Genomic DNA, 22,971 nt, shown 5'->3' on the forward strand with positions numbered 1-22,971 from the left:
TGGTAAGAAAGTCATGATGTGTTAATGGTGTTCTTTTCCTTGGTTCTTGCCATCAAACATGACCACTGAGCTTCCTGAGGACTTTATCAAACATCTGTACGATCACCCATCACCTGATGGGCACAGGGTTACTATTTGAGATTCAGGAACCTCAGAAACTGAGTTTGAGTGAAGTAGGTATGTTCACAGGACTCCGTAAATGAAGCCAAAGTCCCTGGAGAAGTGGGTCCAAGTGACTGACCTGTCACCTCTGTAGCTTGCATGGGTGACTCTGGTTTCTGAGTTGATAACACCAAGCTTGAATGACCTAGTATGCAGTTCCTCAAGTGGCACCTGGAGCCACATTCTTCTGTTTGAAGATGCTGATTCAGCTTTGGAAGTATCCCAAGGGCCTGCATTCAGAAGCTTTAAAATAGAAGTTTTCCTAGAGATGTCTCAGCAGAAGTTAACTATTAGTAATTGTATAAAGTTGTGTGAAATTTTAAGCTCTAATATTAGGTGAGAACAGGTTTGGTTTGGGTATTTTGGGTAGTTTGTTTTGAATAAAAATTCATTTTTGAATGGACACTTTAAATTTTTCTAAGGATACAAAAGCGGCTACAAATCATATTGCCATTCCCATTTATACCATCTTCAGAGGTAACCATTGTCATCCTGTCTAAAGTATCCAGAGATCCTCTATCTATACCAGTCTAAGTAGGTGTATTCTTTTTGTTGTTGATGTTTTAATACAGGTGTTAATGTCCACACTGTCCTGCACCTTCCTTCTTTAGTTAACAGATTTCGGAGGCCACTCCATACCAGTACACTGAGAGCTGCCTCCTTTTCTTATCAGCTGCATAATAATCTGTTTTATACTTCCGTTCCTGATTAAACAGATTTTTAGGTTATTTCCAGTCTTCTCTATTACATGTAATGTCGCAACAAATATCGTTATACAGATAGCATTTCATATTGGTGTGTGAAATGTGTGGGTGGGTCACAAGACAGACCCCTAAACATAAAATAGCTGGATCAAGGAACGTGAGTTTGGAATTTTAATAGTCACTACCCAGTTAGTTACCCTTAGAAAAACCACGATTTGCGCCCCCATCCCCAACGTCTAGGGAATGCCTATTTCTCTAGAACCTTGCCAGCAGTGTTCTCCATCTTTGAAACCCTTGACTAGTTGACAGGTGACCTGTAAGTTATATTAGTTTCATTTCTTATTTTGAATGAGATAGAAGTCTTTGCATATATTTGAAAACCATTTGTTTTTCCCTTTCTGTCAGCTGTTTTTGCCCCTGGCCTGTTTTCTATGAGAAGTCTTACTGACTTGTGAGAACTTTTTATATTTTAAGGACGTTAGCTCTTGATCTGTGATACACAGTGCAAATATTTCCCCCATTTTGCCTTTGACTTTGTTTATGATGTATTTGTCAAGCAGGTTTTTTTAAAACATAGTTGAATTTATTATTTTTTTTAAAGATTTATTTATTTTGAGGGGGAGGGGAAGAAGTAAAGAGAATCTCAGTCAGAGCCCCTGCTGATCGTGGAGCCCAGCACGTGGGCTGGATCCCACGACCTGAGATCATGACCTGAGCAGAAACCAAGAATCAGATGCTTAACTGACTGAGCCACCCAGGTACCCCACTCTGATTTTTTCTCTCTCTCTCTTTTTTTATAATGGCACCTGGATTTTGTGTCTTTAGAAATTCCTTTGCAATTCCTTGAAGAAAATTCTACGGGTGGTTCTATTTTGACGGCAGTCTTGGAAGCCCATGTGAATGTTTTTGTGAATTTTAATTCAGTGTGTACTTTTTGCAGTTTTTCTATTTTATTCCCACACACACATATTTGCAAAACATTTTAGAAAAAATGGCTGTGAGTTGCAATGAAAGCAGCAGTGTTTTTCCAGGTTTACCTCAAGGAGCTGTACTCTAGGAAGCCAAAGAAATGTGCCTGTGTGCAGTCGAATGACTTGGGTGAGATGCTCATGTTTTCCCTCTTCCTGGGCAGATTTGATTCCTTCTGGGTTCTTGGGGCATCTCTCAGGTTGCTTGCCTCATCTGTGCACTTTTGATGCATACTAATGAATTATCTCTGTCCAAATAGAGTTAGGTGAATAATTTGACTGATAAGTGGCACCACTGGCCTGCTCTTGAGGGGAGACCAAGATTCTGTTGAATCAGCTCAATTGGACCTGATAATCCCACGTGTACGGTCATTCCGCCAGGGCAGAAGGTATTTTTCCCATGCATATTCAGTGTATCTCATGGAATAGATGCAATTTTTATATTCAACAGTGACTAGGGAGACTTAGCACTTTCTGTCCCAACTTCCTCATAGCGGAGACTGATCATTCTTGCCCCCAACTACTTTAAAATGTAATGGGGACTAGCGATGCTTCTAAAGAGCTTTGATCGGGGCGCCTGGGTGGCTCAGTGGGTTAAAGCCTCTGCCTTCGGCTCAGGTCATGATCTCAGGGTCCTGGCATCAAGCCCCACATCAGGCTCTCTGCTCAGCGGGGAGCCTGCTTCCCCCTCTCTCTCTGCCTGCCTCTCTGCCTGCTTGAGATCTCTGTCTGTCGAATAAATAAATAAAATCTTTAAAAAAATAAATAAAGAGCTTTGATCACCCACTCAGGTGCTCTGTAAACTGTCCCTTGGAACATCACATAATTAATGCTACTGATTTGATGAGAAATTAAGAGCAGATTATGTGGTTTAAATGAACTATCTTTGGGTATTGTGTTGGTGACCCTTTGATAGACTCCCTTTTGTTGATTCTTGTCAAGGTGATAGTTCTAGGGGAGCCCATCAATTGTAACCGCACTGACAGTTTTCCTTTGGGCTTTATTAACTGGAATAAAATGCAAAGTTAATCTTATTACTAGTGGGGCGCCTGGGTGGCTCAGTGGGTTAAGCCTCTGCCTTGGGCTCAGGTCATGATCTCAGGGTCCTGGGATCAAGCCCCTCATCAGGCTCTCTGCTCAGCGGGGAGCCTGCTTCCTCCCTCTCTCTTTGCCTGCCTCTCCGCCTACTTGTGATCTCTGTCAAATAAATAAATAAAGTCTTTAAAAAAAAAAATCTTATTACTAGTACTGCAATGGTTGCCTTTGTCCAGAACATTGAGGAAATACAAGCTGATTCAAGCTTTCTCTTATTAATAGAAAGGACAGAATTTTCTCTTGTCCTTATCCCAAGTAGAATTAGTAATATGAGGAAGGAATTATTTAGTATCCACTCACAGCAATCTGGCAGGGGTTTGATTTGTGTTGCTTTTTAATGTTTGTTTAGATTACTCCTCCAAAATATGCTCGGTATATTTCTTCCTTTATCTTCACTGCTATTCAACAACAGGTGAAAAGCTGCATATCTCAGTAATTTTTTTTCTCCAAAGGAAATCATCTGAGTAAGGAGGAGAAGAAATCAGATCATTTATAGTTGTCCAGGGTTGTATAATAATTAGCCAGTGCTTAGGATACATATTCTGATTCCTATTTTCTGAGGCTCCCTGCAGTGTGTGTCTTGTTTATTTTAGATGTTTTCTTTCAAATGCTATTTTCCCCACTCCTTTCTGTTTAATAGTTAATAGTTAAAATAGTTTCCTTGGTGAAAGAGAGGGCTAGAACTTACAAAAAAGTCAATTTTTAATTTTCAGTGATTTATGGTTCCAGATTGAATTGTATATTTTAACACTAACGGTGCAGAGAGAATTCCTATGGATATCAGGAAATTTCCTGTATGTACACCTAGAAATGTGGTCTCACCACAGAAAACCAGTAGGGCATTTTTGTCAAGTGTTGGAAGGTGGGGAAAAGGCATACATGTAGCAAAATAATATCTGCTAAAACTACTCTGTTAAGTTTTATGACTATATCTGCAGATTTAAAAAACATTTCAATGCTTTTTTTTTTCTTCCCTCAAACTCTATTTTTGTAACTTAGCTCCTCGGTATGAGAGCAGCCCTGTTCCACATCTACTCTTCCATCCTAATGACAACTAATTAAAACACAGAGAGTGTGTGTGTTGTATGCCTTACGTTTCTCTGTCAGAAGTGTCTTATGGTAGGGTATGAGGAGTGTGAGGTGAACTTTATGAACACTAACAGCTGTTCCCACAGTATTTTACTGTTCTGACTACGTACAGGCAACCTTTTAAAGCTCAGGACTGCTGCCATCATAGCAGGACATGAAGGATGGCAAGCAAGTGATAAAACCGACGACCCGTGTTTACTCTGGTGAGGTAGATGAAGACAAGATAGATGAAGACTTCTGAGTAGTCAGGGATGGCCAACTGTGCTGCCTTTGTCTGCTTTGTCATTTTTGCCTTCTATGCCCGCCCGGTTAATCTTACATTAGGACTGATTTCACTCATCCCGCGTGGAAGTTTTTCTAGTCTGAGGAAGCTATGCCATGGCTAGGAAGGAAGCATATATCCACTGTTTTTCAGATGGACACACACAGGAAGCAAGCACATGTGTGTCAGATGTGTGTTAGCGGCATTCACAAGGCTTTAGAGCGAGCGTTCTCCAGGTACCTCCTTCATTCAGTAATTTGGAACCAGAACTAGGAACGGTTTTCCCACACCCCCCAGGAAATGATGCAGGAGTCTGGTGGATATTTCCCACTGTCTTCCACGGGCACCTTTTGTCTCTGCAGTGTGTGTAGAATAGGTAGCGAAATCAGCCTCATTGGTTGTCTCCATGTTTCCTTCTCTCCTCAGATGCAGACAGACATGCCGAGCTATCTGGAAGTCCACTGAAAAGCAAAAGCACTAGGAAACCTTTGGCATGTATCATTGGGTATTTAGGTGGGTATTTTTTCTAATAGAAGGAAAATTTCAAAGAACAATTTTTGTATCTTAAAAATATTTGGCTACTCTAAATCAAGAAACTAAATCTTAAACGAAATCTTAGCCTTTCAAGTAGCTGAAATTGGATGCTTTCATGTGTATAATCAATTTATTTTGTTTTAGAAGCTTTTATTTGTTATTACCAAAACATATACACATAACATATATACAAGGTTATGGATATGTTTACTTTTCCAAAAAAAAATCAATAAAAAATGTAACATATATTTATGGATATAAATACAGTTTGAGCAAAAAGAGGAAAATAAGAATCACTAGATTATCGTAAGATGAATATTCTTAATGTTTTGATTCAGATCTTTCCACGTGGCTTTTAATGAGATAAAACTCGTTCCAATCTAACTTAAAAAAATATTTATAGTTTTGATGTTCCAATTAAGGTTACTTTGAAAGGGGAGCATTTGTATTGCTTTCTGGTTTTTACCATCTTATTTAACTTGGAATTCGCCAAAGATAATGACTCCGTATCTGTGTTGAAATATCACAATTAAGAAGAGCATTTTAAAAAATGACTAAGCGATATCTTTTTGGTTTTTGCAAAGTTTTAAGATAATTTACAGAATAATCATTCCTAAAATGGTTCCTGATGTACCTGGAAGCTACACTGACATGTTTTTAGTGCTTCTAATATACTTGCTTTTTCATTTTCTGGGTAAAAGTGAGAGGTGTACTCAAAGTTGCAATTGAACTTTATTGCTCTGTCAGAAAGATACACAGTTATGAAGTGTCCAGACTCTAGACACACTTAAAAATTAAAGTGTATCCTTGAACTTGGTATATTATCTGGTCTTCATCAGAGCATCCAAAAGTCAGAAACTTTGATTTTACTTGGTCACCTGATTTCTTGTTTTATTTTCCAGGGCCTAAAGAGTTGCTTTGATAGCCCCTAGAATATTCCCTCATTATCATAGGCAGGACCTAGGTACGTCATGGTGATCAAGTCCTTGAAGTCTGCTACCTGTATTCCTTTGCAGGACCTAATCCTACAAAGCCCTTTCCCACCATGCAAGGACAAGTCTCTGATCATAAGAAATAGAATATAACATCACATATTAGTCAGTCATTCTGTGGGTAATTGTGTGTTCCTCCTACAGACAAATTGGTCTCTGTGCCTTCCTGGTAAGCCCAAAGCTGTGCTATTCTTACCCTAGCTGAACCACATCCCCACCTAACATATTTCTGAGTATTTACTATGTACAAGACACTATGCTAAGTGATTTGGAGGAACGCCAAGATGAATTTAGACTTTGCCCTCAAAAGTTTTAGTCCAGTGGGGAAGGCACACAGGTAAGGACAATTAAGCAAAGGATTAGCTCCTATAAAAGAATGAGAGGTAATATTGGACACTTGAAAGAAAGAAGAGTTATTTCTGATGAGATTTGGGGCAGCCTACATGGAGAAAATAGTATTTGATCTCACCCTTGAACAATAAGTAGTATTTAAATAGATAGAAAAATAGGAAAAGAATATTTTTCCCTTTATAAGGCCAACAGAACTTGATGAACAAAGGCTTTCCTGAGTCCAAAGGCTGGTGGTCTGGTTTGGATGGAGTGTAGTATGGAGGTTGTAATGAAAAAATGGGGCTGGCGAAGTTTCAGTCCCATGTTGGAAAAAAAATATCATCACTGTGTATTGGTTAGCACTTGATCTGTTCCTAAATTCTGGCAACTGTAGATTTTTGACCAGACTAAGTTATAGTAATTCTAACAATCCTAACAGCCTTTCCTAAATTTCGGGCAATGAGGCGGCTACCCCGGTCCTCCCCTGAGAAGACAGGGCGGCTTATGCACAGGTGGTGGCTCCGAATCAGGGAGCAGCCTTGGCTTTGGATAAGACATTGCCCAGTAACAGTAACAGTAACAGTAACAGACTGAGCTCCTTAACTCCAGTTCCTGCAGACTGCAATTTCTGCCCATCTGCTTTATCCAAAAAGTGCAAGTAATTCTAGGCTATGTGGCTGACAACAGCATACTTCATGTAAACACACACATCCCACGTGCACATCACCATTCGGTGGTATATCCTCCATCAAAGCTTTTCTTCTACTACCTCTTGAGTCTAGAATTTGGAGTTTGGTGTCAGGTCACAGCTACATCAAAACGTTCTGGACTGGGAGTGATTAACCCTGGTCCTGTACCCACCTCGCAGAGCCAGAGGAAGAATCCTGCCTTCCAGAAATCTCTCACACCTGAGACCTGCTGCATGCTCCATTTCTGGTCTGATAGAGCACTGAGTTCGTTTTCTCGGAGGCTCCTTCTCCAGATAACCTTTCGGTTTCTAAAACCTTGAAGACTTAGCTGCCTTATTCCCTTAGTAAATCTGGGCTTTAGCGACCCTCTGAAGTGCAAGTGGCGTTTTTGGTTGTTGTTTTCGTTGCTTGTCCCCCAACGGTGAAGCTCAGAGCTCCCCAGAGGAAGCAGCAGCTCACTTTTGATAAGTAAAGCCATGGTAACAGCACTTGAAGCTGATTCATTATGCAAGTCCTTGGGAAAACAGGCTGGGACATAAGGAACTGACTCTCAAGCTCATTAAGAAGTAAGATGTGTGCTTATTAGGCAATGTAAGTGCGCACAGAGGTTTTTAATACCATGTTCTGAGTTGAGAAACCTTTTCTCCCCCTGCCAGAGATCCATCCTTCGAAGAAACCTAATGTAATTCGAACTACGCCAAGCCTGCAAACCCCCACTACCAAGCGGATGCTAGCCACCCCGAATCACACGTCTCTGAGCATTTTGGGGAAAAGAAACTACAGTCATCACAATGGCCTGGATGGTATGTAAGCCCAGGAATTCTGGGGGCTGAGCTCGTAGGCCAGGGCCTCTCTACCCTTGTCCGCTCAGAGCATGTCCTCTACCCAATCCAAGACGTGTAGCAAACAGATTCTTCTACCCTCTAGTTGAACTGAATGTGCGGTGAGGGGATAAGATGGAAGGCTGCCATGTGCCGCGATGAAGACATTTTGCCAAGTGGTACGACCTCACCATCTCCTCAGAAGGGACCTTTTGGCCCACATTCCCTGTGAGGAGGCCTGTTTGGAGAGGAAGTCTGTATTTATCAGGTTGTCTCTGCTGGGTTATAATGTGTTTGCTGGATGCCCGCTCACTGCTCATTTATGTTTTCTTGAGCAGAAGGGATGATTTCACCTTACGTCTGAGGCAGCCGTGCTCTCTGGGCGGTCTTCGGTGTTCTGTGGATCATTTTGGATTTGGCATCTGTTCCTTACCTCTTTCATCTTATAAGATTTTTTTTTTAATTGCTCCAGAGTGCTACAGGTCATGAAGGGAATTGCCTGGGTGATGTCTTAAATACAGAAATAATAATTTGTTTGAAATGGGAAAGCTGAGAAATATCACGTCTTATCCCAAGTACTTCCCTTGGGATTGGGCCACATAATGACTCTTCAGGTGGAATTGAATTATCTTCCCATTTGGACTATAAACACAAGCATAATAAATCATCCAGGCAGTATATATTGTCCATTTCAATAGGCCTAGAATTTGAAGCTGTCTTGGTGGTTTAAATGTTGGCATTTATTTATGAGTAAAACTTTCTCCAGGCTTTTCATGTCTTCAGGGCCTCTAAATTCCTTCAGTGACAGTAAATTAGTTATAATGAGGCCCTAGAGCAAGGATGTGAAATGGACCTCTTAGTAATACTTTCCCATGGTTGTTTTCCTTCAGTATGACTTTTCATGGTCATAGTGATGTCAAAATGAATAAACAATTGAGGGTGAAGAGTTTAATTTGCATTTATAGGATATCAGTGTTGTTACAGATATGGCTTTCAAGAATTTAGCTACACAGTAGTCTTGCAGAAATACTTCTTTGCTAAACAAGGACATGACATTGGCCATCCTTGCCACAATACATCCGATATCTAGACAATAGAAGACTAAGAACAGATTGTGTCAAAACTTCTAAATTTCTAGACTGGATTTCTTCCCAGCTTTTTCTTGCCCACAGCCTGGGGCTTTTGGATTCAGGCTTAAATGGAATCAGGAATCTTTCTTTTCCATGTCATCACCTCCCTGGTCTCTGGAGGTATGTACTGTCCAACCGCAGGAAACAGAAATAAAGTTCTGGTTCATACATATACACGTACAATACACAAGTTAGGGTAAGGTGTGACAAGAGTTGGAAGAGCAGCTCTCTACTATCTTTTTCCACTTGTGCCCTATGGTCACAGTCACTCCAGGCCCCAGTCCTAGCTCCTCATGACAGCTTGCATTGCTCTTTCATCACAGGTACCTGTATCCTTAGAATTTCTAAAAAAGGCCACCTCATGGTGTCCCCTCTCTAGGGCTGTTTGTCCCATTTCCTTCTAAAGATTGTTGCTGCAAGGTCATTGCTTCTCTGCTCCGAACAGGAGAAGTGACCAGGGCATGCAGTGAATCCCTGGGGTTATGTTAACTGAGACCTTCAAACTTGTTGAGGAAAAGACATCCATCTCATTTTCTGAAGAGACTTAGGGGTTGAAACACCTCTTTGGGGGGCCTGGGTGGCTCAGTTGGTTGGGTGTCTGTCTGCCTTCGGCTCGGGTCATGATTCCAGGGTCCTGGGATTGATGCCCGTATCAGGCTCCCTGCTCAGCAGGGAGTCTGCTTCTCCCTCTGCCTCTGCCCTTCCCCACCCCCCCCCCATTCTCTCTCTCTCTCAAATAAATAAATTAAAAGAAAGAAAGAGAGAGAGAGAGAGAGGGAGGGAGGGTGAGAGGGAGGGAGGAAGGAGGGAAGGAAGAAAAACCTTTTTCTTCACACCCTTCTGTCTTTGCTCTCCCGGCTTGGAAGGCTGATGACGTTACCTTACCTGTGTTATCTCATTTGATTCACATGACAGAAGGTTCTAGGACGTCAGAGAGTTTAACTGCTTTCATAACATTGTATTTCTACTGCTTAGCACAGTGCCTGGAACTTAGTAGGTGCTTGATGTTATGAGTCAGCAAAGTAGAAAGCAGAGAAATTACAGCTAATTTAACTTATGAAGTCAATAGGACAGGTATTGGAGGACAGGAGAGGTGAACAGGAACATGGTGGGGGGCACAGGAAGCGGCCGCCATCCCCAAGGTTGGGGATGACGTCTTGGGGGTTCTTCCTTTTGCCGGAGGCTCAAGGAGGTGGGAGGAGCGAGAACTGAGGCCCCTGAGGGAAGGCGCTGCTGGCAGGTGCAGCAGGTGTGACAAGGCTGGTTCCGGAGCGAGAGGGAAAGCGGGGAACGGAACAAGCATCAGAGGGCGGTGAGGCTGAGGGGAACAGGACAGAGGAAGCGTCTTCACCGTCTTGCCGTGCAGGCTCCCTCTGGCGCCCCCTACTGGCGCATCAGGGAGCCGTATGGCCAAAGAGCCGTGTGTCTGCAGGGTCCCAGCCCCCGCATCGCCCAGGCTGAGTTTAGATGGATGGATGTGGGGCTGAGAGACAAATGTGATGGAAACACACATTGCAGAACATGTTCCCACTTCTGTATTCCTGGTGGAGCTTTTCCTTGGGATAGGGTCTGTTTCTTATTTCCTTGGGATATAGGATCCAGACTAAACCTGAGTTTCCAAGGTGAACTCAAAGGACTAGAAAAAAAATATTAGGCTGATAGTGAGTTTTCATGGGATAGTCAATACTGTCATTTACTGGAATTGGTGAATACAAATTCATGGAAAAGCCTCGCCATGTGTGATCCAGTCATAAAACCAATTAGCGTTGCTACTTAATTATCAACGTGTCCGACAGACAAGCACACCAAACAGGATGTTGATGGACAGAACTAATTTAACTGGAAAGAAAATCTGATTGTGCGGAAATACCCAGGTCTCTCGGCTTTAGGGCTTCCAGTCCCCTTCTCAGTGGCTCGCCCCCTGCACTCAGCCTCTACCTCCAGTTGGAGGTTCACAATGATGGGAAAAGAGGCTCTGGATTCCTGTTGGTAGAAAGGATTTTTACCTGACGTTTAAAAAAAAAAAATGATGGACACATTCTTATCATCTTCCTCAAAGTCAGACTTTTGTCAGGTCCTGGCCCCTTCCTGGTGGTTGGGAGTCCTCTGTGTCCCCTGTTAAGTGTAACCCACAGTACCTGGCCACACATACCCCTTTGTGACAGCCCTACTGGAACTTAAGCTCCGAAGGTGAAAACAGAGTCTGCGTACATAAGAGGCCTCGTTATTTGGGGTCAGTAATGACAGGAAAAATGAAATTTCAAAACAGAGATATACTTAGTCCCTTCCCAGTCCCCTACACCTCATTCTTTCCTGTCAAGCTATTGGTCCACTGGTGTGCCACATGCTGTCATGTGCCTTCCAAATCCTGTCTCCTTTTCTGACTCACGGATGCTTTGACGATGTTCTTATTGCCAGCAAACCAAGTACCTACTGCATTTGACCCATTTGGTTGACTCTGTGTGTCTGTGGATAGCAAAGGCCCTGAGGTCAATGGGGATAGGAGAGCAATTACTGGAAGGTCTTTCCATGTCTGAGAGCCCAAAAGAGAGGGCAGCAGGGGAAATTGAATTTATCTGTGCCATGGGGGAAAAAAGTACCTCCCAGTGTTTGGAATCAGGTGGGATTAACTGCCAACTTCTCTGATTACTTCCTGTGTGGCCTTGGGTGAATCACTTAATTTCTTTAAACCTGTTTTCTCCTCTATAAAGTACAAATTTCATTTGCCTTAATGGAGTTGTGATATCGGTTAAAAATATTTCACCTACTTTAGACCACTTAATCTCCAAAACTCCCTATGAGGTAGGTGTTACAACCTGCATTTTAATAGTGAAAAAACCCAAGCCCAAAGAGGTTAAGGGATTTGCTTACAGCCACTCTGCTAGCTAACAGCAGAGATGAGATTTCAGCTACCATCCAGGGTTGTTTCCAACAGGTGAATAAGGACCCAGATTTGTGTGCTGAGTGCAGCAAGTACCCGGGAGACATTTATGTTTTCTGTGTATTGGAGATGGGTGTGTGTTTGGAAATACAGAGAGGAACATAGCAGGTATTTTTCTGTGCTTAGCCTGTGAGTTATAAGCCAGCGTTGTCTGATTAAAGTTTTCCTTCCATTTCCTGCCTCTCTGAAGCTCTTCTGTCCATAGCACACCCCCTACTTTTTCTGGAATGGAGAGCATAAGAACTTTATTAGTGTCGGAGAAAGAGGAGGAAAAAAGAAATAAGAGAAGATTCACAGAATCACCTAAAGGTGAAACATGTTTAAGTTAAATTATATGGTACCCAGCATCGACTCTGATTCATGGTAGATATTCATTAAGTGCAAAGAGTCTGTTGACTCCCACCCTTTATTTATTTATTTTTAAAAAATATTTTATTTATTTATTTGACAGACAGAGATCACAAGTAGGCAGAGAGGTGGGTAGGGGTGGTGAGCGGGCTCCCCACTGAGCAGAAAGCCCGATGCGGGGGCTCTATCCCAGGACTCTGGGATCATGACCTGAACCAAAAGCAGAGGCTTTAACCCAGTGAGCCACCCAGGAACCCAGGCACCACTGCCTCCACCCTTTAAAGGAGCTATTACTAAAGTTTTATTTTGAAAATTGTTAAGATATCAACCAAAGTTTTTGTAGTCATATGTGGACTGTATGTAAATAAAATGTCAACACTTTTCTTATAACCACATTTATTTTTTTACCTGAAAATATGATTTTCAAAAAATGACTCATGGGGGGCGCCTGGGTGGCTCAGCGGGTTAAAGCCTCTGCCTTCGGCTCAGGTCATGATCCTAGGGTCCTGGGATCGAGCCCCGCATCAGGCTCTCTGCTCGGCAGGGAGCCTGCTTCCCTTCCTCTCTCTGCCTGCCTGTGATCTCCGTCTGTCAAATAAATAAATAAAATCTTAAAAAAAAAAAAAAGACTCATGGGTTTGCTTGAAAGTAAATGGGTATGTTCCAAAGCATTTTTGCACATTAAAAGAGCCCAGTATCTGTAAAGAGAAATTGCCTTTGATTAAGTTATTTGAAGTTATTTCCTGAAGACAGAAAATTAGTTTGATAAAGAGGGCTCCTGCAATCAGAGACCCTACCGGAGAGGGGAGGGAACTTCATCATCCTGGGACAGTGGCATCTTTTTCAGAGGGAAGGCTGAGTCAGAAGAAGTCTGGGGAGGAGAGGGGTGGATGGGCTGTCCGGGCATCTCTCATCCCCTCCTGACCCCTTAAGATATTGCCCTGGTCCTCCCTGCCTATCAGCACATCTTCCTTTCCATAGCCCAAGTGCCCAGGGACAGGTTGATCACCTGCTATGTCTCTGTCTTTATCAAATGGGGACCCTGGAGAGCAACTTCTGTTTTGTAGTCATACGACTGAGGGGACATCAAACGGAGGTGTGCCCTTTCCATATTTTTCTGAGATGATATGATTTTTGTCCCAGGGCTACTACTGAAGCAGGACTCAGTGTCAGAAAAACCAGAGCAACTGGCTCAGGAAAGAGGTGAGTTTTCAGTGGGACAGAGTCAGGACACCTGAGCCAAGGAAACTGATGAATTGTACAATAAACTCCTTTTTAATCTGCTTTCTTCTGGCTTATTTCCCCTGGGGTGTGTGAATACACTGTAGATCTAAATTTTTTTCCTTATTTGTTTTCCACATTGAGTAATATCATTTTTCTGAGTCCCCTCTGAAGAGGGTATCCAGTGTGGATGCCTTTAAGTACAATATTATGATCTGGGGTGTGAAGACTGTCCTTTGGATGACTTGTTTCTGAATCAGTGATTCAACAGCTCCAACTGTTCGCCTCCCAACTCTGAGAAATGGGTGGTGATGAGGTCCAATGTACCAGTGAGAGAGCTCTGGGAATGCATCTGCTGTCTTCACAAATCCCAGTAAAAATAGACCGCCAGCAACAGCTGATGGCATTCCTAGGCATGCTTGGGCCCAGGCCGCCTTCTGTCAACATTTTTATATCCTTTCAAAAAACTACAGTTTTTTGTTTTATTTTTTAATCTTCCAAAATATTGTTGGTGGAAGAACATCGAGTGCCCCTGGACTCGCCTCTGATCTCCTTGTCTCAAGATGTAATGTTACAACCCGGTTTCACAGAAAAAGTGACTTTGAATTTTTTTTTTCCAGTATTTTCTAATGGATCATTATGGCCCCAGGGTTTATTGAATGTGAAGTAATTATAGCAGAGTACCTAGTATATCTAGAGTTTCAGGACTTCAATAAGCATTATGTGAGGGCAGCGGATGTTCGCTCATACTGTGAAGCCACAGGGGTGGTGCTGTAGAGAAAAACAGACCCAAATGCATTAGGCATGAGTAATTAACAACTTGGTGTTCTGGAATATTCTGGAAGGATGCCATATGGGCCACCCTTGGGACTGTTCCTGGGCTTACTAACATCAGTTGCTCCCAGAGAATACTTTTATCCTGTTCCTGAGGGATGTAGTAGTGTGTGAACCTGGAAGAGGTCTAGACGTGACACCCTCTGAGCCATAGAAGTATGACAGAAGTCCATGGTAGTTGCTCAAGGGTCTCCCTCAATAAAGTGTCTTTGTTTGCCTGCAAAGAACATTAGAGAAAACATTTTTAACCAACCTTTCCCAGTGTATTCCCATTCTCACTGACGTGTGGAGGGTGAATCTCTGAGAAAAAAAATGAACCTCTAACTTGAGAGCAAGGTCCCAGGTTTTTTATGGGGAAGAGTAGATGCTTGGGAAAAGAGAGCGAGGAAGAGAGCAGAGGAAGGAGATTCAGTCCCTGAGAAACAACTCTTCCATAGAAGTGTGACCCATCCTTCCAAAGAGCTGGCACATATGTCTGAGAAAGCCCTTGAGACATCAGTATTAGACCTTGATGCCCGGGGGAGGTCAAGACCAACTCCAGAAACCACCTGATTTAGGTTTCCTTCTGAGCAGTCTTTTTGGGTCCGGGTGTGGAAGTGAGAAGTATTCTGAATCTGGAGGCCCCCCAGAGCAGTGGAAATGGAAAGATTTGTCACAGTCTAGTTGATTCGGCGACCCCCCACTGGGTTCATTTTAAGCTTCCCAACCTTGCTCATTATTATTTTCTTTTCCTGTTTCCTGTTTTTCCTTCCAGATGACTGAGTACTCTTTAAGCTCAGAAAACATCTGAGTTATAATCTATGCATTTTCCTCCCTCAACCAAATATTTATTTTTATCAACAATTATTTACATATCAATGAATGCAAAAAGTAATTAATGTAAAACTGAGGAGCAAGCTTGAAGGCAACTTTGTTAAATGGAGGTGCCTGAAGAGGATAATCTGAGAAGACTATTTCCATGACAGTCTGATTGCAGCTTCCCTCCGTGCCTCCGGGAGCCCCTCCCCAGGGCAGCCAGAGAGCAAGGCTGAGAGTGAGTCCTGGGGAAACAGGGTTGACCACATTCAAGGCATCTGGAATCAGTCCATAGAAGAAAGGATCAAGATATTGGACATTGGGGGCGCCTGAGTGGCTCAGTGGGTTAAAGCCTCTGCCTTCGGCTCAGGTCATGATCCCAAGGTTCTGGCATCAAGCCCCACATCGGGCTCTCTGCTCAGCATGGAGCCTGCTTCCCCCTCTCTCTCTCTGCCTGCCTCTCTGCCTACTTGTGATCTCTGTCTGTCAAATAAATAAATAAAATCTTAAAAAAAAAAAAAAGATTCAAACAGTTAAAAAAAAAAAGATATTGGACATTGGACCTCTTGTGCTGGTCCTCCGATTCTCTTTCTTCTCTCCACTTCTCTTCCTCCGTGGTTTTTTTTTTTTTTTTTCTCTTTCTTTTGCTCTCTTTTCTGGGAGAGGTTCAATTTTATATTCCAACCAGATTTGTCTATTTCTCCCTTTATTCTGTCAATTTTTGCCTCAGTATTTTGAAATTTTGTTATTGGTGATATATGTAATCAGAACTTTTATGTCTTTTTTACCTTTTTATCACTGTGAAATAATTCTTTTTAGCTCTGTTAGTACTCCTTATCTTGAAGTCTATTTTGTCTGGTATTAATAAGACCACACTATTTTTTTCTCCTGTTCTTTTCAGAGTTATTTTTAAATGATTTTTTCTAGTTTTTTTTTTAAGATTTTATTTATTTATTAGACACACAGAGAGAGAGATCACAAGTAGGCAGAGAGGCAGGCAGAGAGAGAGGGGGAAGTAGGCTCCCTCCTTGAGCAGAGAGCCCAATGCAGGGCTCAATTCCAGGACCCGAGATCATGACCTGAGCCGAAGGCAGAGGCTTAACCCACTGAACTACCCAGGTGCCCCAATTTTTTTTCTAGTTTTATTAAACTCAGAATGATTCTTATGTAGTATCTCTAAAGCCAGCACCTGGTACTCCAGCAGATTTTTAAAAATCCTAAAAAGTTATTTTCTATTATCATTTCTTTTTTAAAACAGCTTTATTGAGGCATAATTGACATTCAACTACATATATTTCTTATTTTTAAACAAGATTTTATTTATATATTTATTTATTTGAGAGAGAGAGAGAGAGCGCGCGCACTTGTGCTCATGAGTAGGGGGAGGGGCAGTGGGAGAGGGAAAGACAGAGAATCTCAAGCAGAATCCCGTCTGAGTGCAGAGCCTGACATGGGGCTGCATCTCATGATCCTTGATATCATGACCTGAGCCAAAATCACTTAACCGACTGAACCACCCAGGCACCCCTCAACTACACATATTTAAAATATACAACTTGATAAGAATAATGTATGTATGCACCAGGAAACCACAACAATCAATTACCTATCCATTATCCACTTAGTAAACTTATCCATCACCCTCAAAAATATTCTTGTACCCCTTTATAGTCTACCCTCCCACCCATCCCATCTCCCCCACCTCTCTCAGGTGACCACTGATATGCTTTTTGTCACCAGAGATTAGTTTACATTTTCTAGAATTTTATATAAATGGACTCATATAGTACATATGCTTTAACAGTTTTAATAACTTTCAGAGATCTTCAAGTTCATTGATTCTTTCTTCTGAAGTATTTTTTTTTTAAGTAAACTCTATGCCCAATATGCAGCTGGAACCCACGACCCCAAGATCACAAGTTGCATGCTCTACTGACTGAGCCAGCCAGGGACCCCTGCCGTACTGAATTTGCTATTAATCCCATCTAACAAATTGTTCATTTCACATTTTGTATTTCTCAGTTTTAGAATTTCCATTTAGTTCTTTTATATTTCTCCTAAAATATACCATCTTGTTACCCTTTTTTAAAAAGATGAGTATTTTTTAAAAATTTATTTATTTATTTATTTGACAGAGACACAGTGAGAGAAGGAACACAAGCAGGCGGGAGTGGGAGAGGGAGAAGCAGGCTTCCTGCTGAACAAGGAGTCCAATGTGGGACTCGATCTCAGGACCCCAGGATCATGACCTAAACCAAAGGCAGACGCTGAACGACTGAGCCACCCAGGCGCCCCTGTATTCATCTTTTTTTATAGATTCTTTAACAAACTTATAGTGAATATTTTAAATCCATATCTGCTAATTCTAACATCTGAATCATCCGTTAGTCATTTTCTGCTGAGTTTTTTCTCTGGATGGTTTGCTCAATCTGTTAATTTTTTTTTTTTTTTTTTTTTTTTAAGTAGGGCTTAAACTCACAACCCTGAGATCAAGACCTGAGCTGAGATTGAGAGTCAGACACATACCCCACTGAGCCACCAGACACCCCTCAGTCTGTTAATTTTTAATGAATACTTGTCAGTGTGGATGATAAGTTGTAGAGACTCTGGATTTTGCTATTTTCTTTTGCAGGGCATTGTGTTTTATGCTAGCAAGCCATTAAATTGGCAGGTCACCTTGATTCTGGGGAGGCTTGTTTTAAAGCTTTAATAGGTCTGGTTTATTTCAGGTTTGTTCTTCATCCCATGAGATTTCAGTGGAAAGACGAAGTTGTTTGCCCAATCCCTCCTACTTGGCAGAACTTAAACTCCAAATTTTGTCTTGCCAGCAGTAGACAGCTGCTGAGGTTGCTCCTCAGCCATTTTTAGCTTTTCAGCTGTTGTTTCCCACTGGGCTTCTTGGAGTCCCACCTCATGAATGCATAGTTCCAGAATCAGCCGGTGATTTGAGGGGAATGTATGTATACATTTGGCGGCTTCCCTTTCCCTGCCCTCTTTCTTCCCAGGATCTCCTCCTGTATTCCCAGCTACACTGGCAGCTTCAGACTCTGGACTCTCCCTGATTCCTCCGCCCAGTTAGACTGCAGTTTTCTGCTTGAGCCATATTCCTTTTGGACTGCATGGAAGTGTCCTCAAAGAAAAAGCCAGTTAGGGGTGGATCTCATCGAATCTCACCTTTTTTTCAAGGATCATAGCCTCTCCATTTTTTTGCCTGATTTCTGGTTGCTCTCCAGAACCTTCCAGCAGTTGTTTTTTGTTTTTTGTTTTTTTATTTTATCCAGAGTATATTACTATTATTGGCTGGAGGGTTAGTCCGATATAAATTAGCCCACCATTATAGAATATAGAACTCTTCAATCTTTCTATAAGCTCTCTGTCAACTCCCCTCAGTTCGCTCAATTAAAAAAAATTGGGGTGCCTGGGTGGCTCAGTGGGTTAAAGCCTCTGCCTTTGGCTTGGGTCATAATCCCAGGGTCTTGGGATCGAGCCCCACATCGGGCTCTCTGCTCGGCAGGAAGCCTACTTCCTCCTCTCTCTCTCTTTCTCTCTGCCTGCCTCTCTGCCTACTTGTGGTCTCTGTCAAATAAATAAAATCTTTTTAAAAATTAAGTTTATTTTTATTTATTTACTTACGTAATCTACATCCGACATGGGGCCTTGAACTCATGACCCTGCAATTGAGAGTCATATGCTCCTCCAATTGAGCCAACCAAATGCCCCTCAAATTTTTTTTAATGGCATACTGTTTGTGTTTCATGGATACTCTATCTTTTCTTACTCCCCTGAAGATATTTAATGATAGTGTTTTCTGTTTTTTAAATTCTCTTCTCTATGATGGTCTATTTCCTCCAGTTTTAATTCTTCTCTTTGTTCTTTGCTTGGTCTCTGACATTTATGTTGGAGGTTTTTCCCTGATGACCTCTGGTCGTCTACTGATGTTTAAGAGTAGGAGACGAAAATTAGATCGAAAGCTCTGTGCCCGGCTCGTGGGTGGAGCCTGAAGTGCACTTCATGATATGGTGCTCAGGCTGGGCTCTTTGTTGCGCTGCCCAAATCCCACTCTTTCCAGGTCTGCTGTCATGGGCTGGCCACATTTCCCAGAGAAGATTCTTACCATCTATCATCTCTCGTCTTCTGTTCAGGATGCTATAACAAAATGCTGCAGATGGACCACCTGTTTTAAGATTTTATTTACTTATTTCACAGAGAAAGAGAGAGCGTGCACACAAGCAGGGGGAGCAGTAGAGGGAGAGGGAGAAGCAGGCTCCCCACTGAGCAGGGAGCCCAATGTAGGGCTCGATCCCAGGACCCTGGGATCATGACCTGAGCCAAAGGCAGAAGCTTAACCCACTGAGCCACCCAGGCACCCCCAGATGGATTACTTGTAAACAACAGAGATTTATTTCTCACAGTTTAGGCCCTGGGAAGTTCAAGATCAGGGAGCTGGCATAGTTGGGTTCTGGTGAAAGCCCTCTTCCAGGTTTCAGACTGCTGACTTCTCTCTGTGTCCTCACATGATGGAAGGGGCTAGGGAACTCTGTGGGGTCTCTTTACACCCTCATGACCTAAGCACTTCCCAAAGGTCTTCCCTCCCAATGCCATCACCTTGGGCATTAGGATTTCAAGATAGGAATTTTATGGGGGCACAAACCCTAGACCATAGAAAGTCCCTTCCCCCAGAGTTTAAGGTTTAGCGGCCTGCTTCCTGGAGCTAAATGGGAAGAACACTGAAGGTCTCACTACACATGAGGTGTCTGTTCACTTGGTTCCTCAATTTTGAAGTAGCCAGCCCTGCCGTCAGTGTGCTTGTTGCCTGGTGTCCCCTGTGAGTGGGACCCTCTTTGGGATCCTCTTCAGAGGACACACACTCAGACTTGTGGCAAGCAGGTCATTGCCTGGAAGTATGGAGTCGGGGGAGGGCTTCTAAGGGTCTGCCTGTTTCTCAAACGGCTCAACAACTCATCTGCATCCTTCAGTCTCCCTTCCTCACCGCCAGCAGTCTCTGGTGTTAATTCCTGAACCATCTGAGGACCCTTTGTGCAGATTGGGTTCTCGGCTTTCCTCACTGCTAGCTTCAGGTCTAGCTTTCTCGAGTGCATAGTCTCTTGTCACTCAGGTGTCTGCTTTCCAGCCTCCAAAATTCTGATGGTGGTTTCTCCTCTGGGTTGCAGCAGGGAGGGAATTGAACTCAGAATCCAGCAGCTGGATTCAAGAAGGTGGCTTTCGTTGCACTGGTTAGCTAGAGTGCAGAATCTCCAAGTCCATGGACATGAAGTACTTCTGAATAGTGAAACCCAGAGGAAATTTTTGTAAGAAAACTAGTGCTTATGAATCAGGGTTAGTATAGACAAAAGTAGCAAATGGAGATGAATGCTTTTGAGAATTTACAAGCAAAAAGGAGAAATGGCATGGGCTACATCATCTAGTAAGGAGACCTGAGAAAGGGTGCTCTTTGCCTCCAGGGGTTCTCTGCTGTACTGGGTCCTCTGCATTGGGCCCTGCATGTGGCACTTGTTCCTTGCTTCAAGGAAATGCAGTGGGGATGAGAAAGCTCCGAGCGGGGGGGGGGGGGGCAGTGCAGTGATAGCCTGACAAGGGCAGATGGGAAGCACTGGGATTCTTCAGCCAGGAAGACAGGCAGGTGACCTATCTCAACTTAAAACCATGGCCAATGTGAAGAAGGCTGGTGTCAACGTGGATGCTAGAGGGTTGCTTTTGAAACACAAGCAGGTAAGTTTAGCCAAAATAAAAGGAAGCACAATTTACTGAAACAGATCAGAAACTTGGGAAATGATTACAAGTGGCTGTTCTTGCAGATGGCTTAATTCCACAGGGGCTGGACAAAAACAGAGCATACCCCCAACCCCCACAAAAAGAAAAAAAAGAGAGAGAGAGCCTTCTAAGAAATCCTGGAGGTTCTGACCCATACATAACCCTTCACTTAGACACTGATGAGGATAGTATGCTCTTACTGGGATGGATGGAAAATGGGGCAGCTTGGGGTAATAGGGAAATCTTGTCCTGAATTAAGAAGATCGGGGTCCAAATCCTCAACTTATTCACTGTGTGACCTTGAGCAAGTTCCTAACCTTTCTGGTGCTCACAAGGTTCCTGTGAAAATCGTTAAATAATGCAGTTACATAACCCACAGTAGGTTCAATGAAACAAAGGTTAGCCTGACTCCAAAACTGAATTATCTGGGTTTTTATTTAGCACGTATTTGCTGAGCCCTATCAAATACCAGGCTCTGTACATATATCTCCCCTATTCTAGAAAGGCTCATGAAGTGAAGGCCCAGCTCTGTTCCATCCTGCAGACCTTCCTCAGGATGGCGGGAGGCTGTGAAGGTGAGCACCCCTGCGTCCTCTCCTGGTTGCAGAGTGTGATGGGAGAGAATGTCCGAGCACTCCCTTGGCTGGGGCACCTGGTCCCATCTCAGCAAACAACCCCCACTTCCCTCCTAGCCACTTCCCCAATAACCAAACAAAAGGTTTCACAACCTAGTGGGTAACACCAGATGGTACTGATACGCTTTGCAGGCACTTCCGCTTTTCATTTATTTATTTCTATCGAGAATCTCTAGACAACCAACTCTGGGAAGGAGAGTTGAAGGTTTTGGGGGGAGTTGGAGGGGGTGGGAATGAGGGCCACTGTGACACAGTGTGGGGTCGAGATTCATTCCCCTCCTACAGGAAAAGGTGTTCCTAACCTCTGAGTGCCCACATTACTGTGATTAATCATGGTTACCTCAGATCACGTTGTGTCTCCTCCGGGCTAACTGTGCCCCCCGTTCCTTAGTATCTGGTCAGGGACGGCCTGTGATGTAGGTTTGATAAGCGTACCAGCACCTGCCTGGTGTGCTGTATGCCTTGGCTGTAATCACCACACCTGCCCATCCCAAATCCAGCTTTCAACATACTTCAATGTCATTCATGTATTTTCTTGGCCTCCATTAGACCTCCCTTTGGTCCAACCTCAAACTACCCTGTGAGCTTTTATTTGAATTAATGCCTGACTGCCTTTCCTTGATGTTTGTGACGTTGTGGGTGGGAGGGCTGACTCTGGTCCTTGATCTCACCTTGCCTCCTCTGGCAGAACTGCTTTAACTTTGACCCCATTTCTCTCCTTCTCCAGAACTCACATGCTGCGTGTCGGACTGAGCTAACCCTATTTCATACTATAAGCCAAGACTCGCTACACTGTCCTGCTGATGTTCACAGCCGTGCCTGGGAAGGAGGCAGCCCCATTTCCAGCACATTTCAGTGGGAGACCTACACATGTGCCCCCTGGAGACTCGGTGGGGCAGGGGAAGAAACTGTGGGAGTGCACGTCCCCAAAGCTGCGTCTCCATGTGTGAATCAGTGTCACCTTGCTTTCCTCTCAGAGACTTCACTGTCCCATAGCGGGACCTGCCTGAAAATGGAGGGGACAAGGGGGCCCTCCATCTCCTCCTTCTCCAGCACTCCGTTCCCAGGCACCGCGGCTCCTCGGGCAGCGGAGCGCCTAAGAGCTCAGAGCTGCTGCTGCCCTGCATGCGTCAGCTCAGCCCTATTGTCAGCGCCATGATGGTCTACGGGAGGGACATGGCCGCTTTCTGAATGGGTTTTTCTTAAGAAAAGTGCCAGTGTTTATGCAGTTCATGATATTCTCCTCTCCTTACCATTACTGTCACTTGGCTTTTTCTCAATAGGCTTCATCTTCATTTTTTTTTTTTAATGGGGAAGTTTTGCTATCACCCCTCTGTCCTATATTTGGCTTCCCCTCCTCTACCCTTCCTAGGTACAGAATTATGAGATTCTGACAAAAAAATAAGAAAATCTTCTTCAGTAAGCCTGCGAACTCTTCATATCATCTGTATTTTATTGTTGGAGAGGCTGGTGTTCTACTAGGTGCTGCCTGGTCCCAGACAGCCCAAGCAAAAGCAGGTGTTGAAACCGAGCTGAGTGTATATCACTGTGACAAGCCATTCGCGTACTGCCCTGTTCCCTGACAGCCAAGCCAGCTGCCGAGCAACCGCCACCAGGTTAGTCCTTCAACGAGTCACAAATCACCCAGG

General features: G+C 43.4%; 1 protein-coding gene across 1 annotated transcript in view; it reads left to right on the plus strand.

Moving 5' to 3' along the window:
- The window catches only part of LOC111158426 (metastasis associated 1 family member 3), a 167,726-nt gene extending 145,034 nt beyond the window's left edge, over positions 1-22,692 (plus strand). The window contains exons 15-18 of the mRNA XM_022520432.1: positions 4,707-4,793; positions 7,482-7,628; positions 21,189-21,262; positions 22,050-22,692. Coding sequence (XP_022376140.1) covers positions 4,707-4,793; positions 7,482-7,628; positions 21,189-21,205 — 251 coding nt within the window. The 3' untranslated portion in view covers positions 21,206-21,262; positions 22,050-22,692. The remainder of the gene's footprint in view (positions 1-4,706; positions 4,794-7,481; positions 7,629-21,188; positions 21,263-22,049) is intronic.
- The last annotated feature ends 279 nt before the right edge of the window (positions 22,693-22,971 follow it).

Source organism: Enhydra lutris, unplaced genomic scaffold (assembly GCF_002288905.1).
Source record: "Enhydra lutris kenyoni isolate GAN:26980312 unplaced genomic scaffold, ASM228890v2 scaffoldscaffold59, whole genome shotgun sequence".
Classification (NCBI taxonomy): domain Eukaryota; kingdom Metazoa; phylum Chordata; class Mammalia; order Carnivora; family Mustelidae; genus Enhydra; species Enhydra lutris.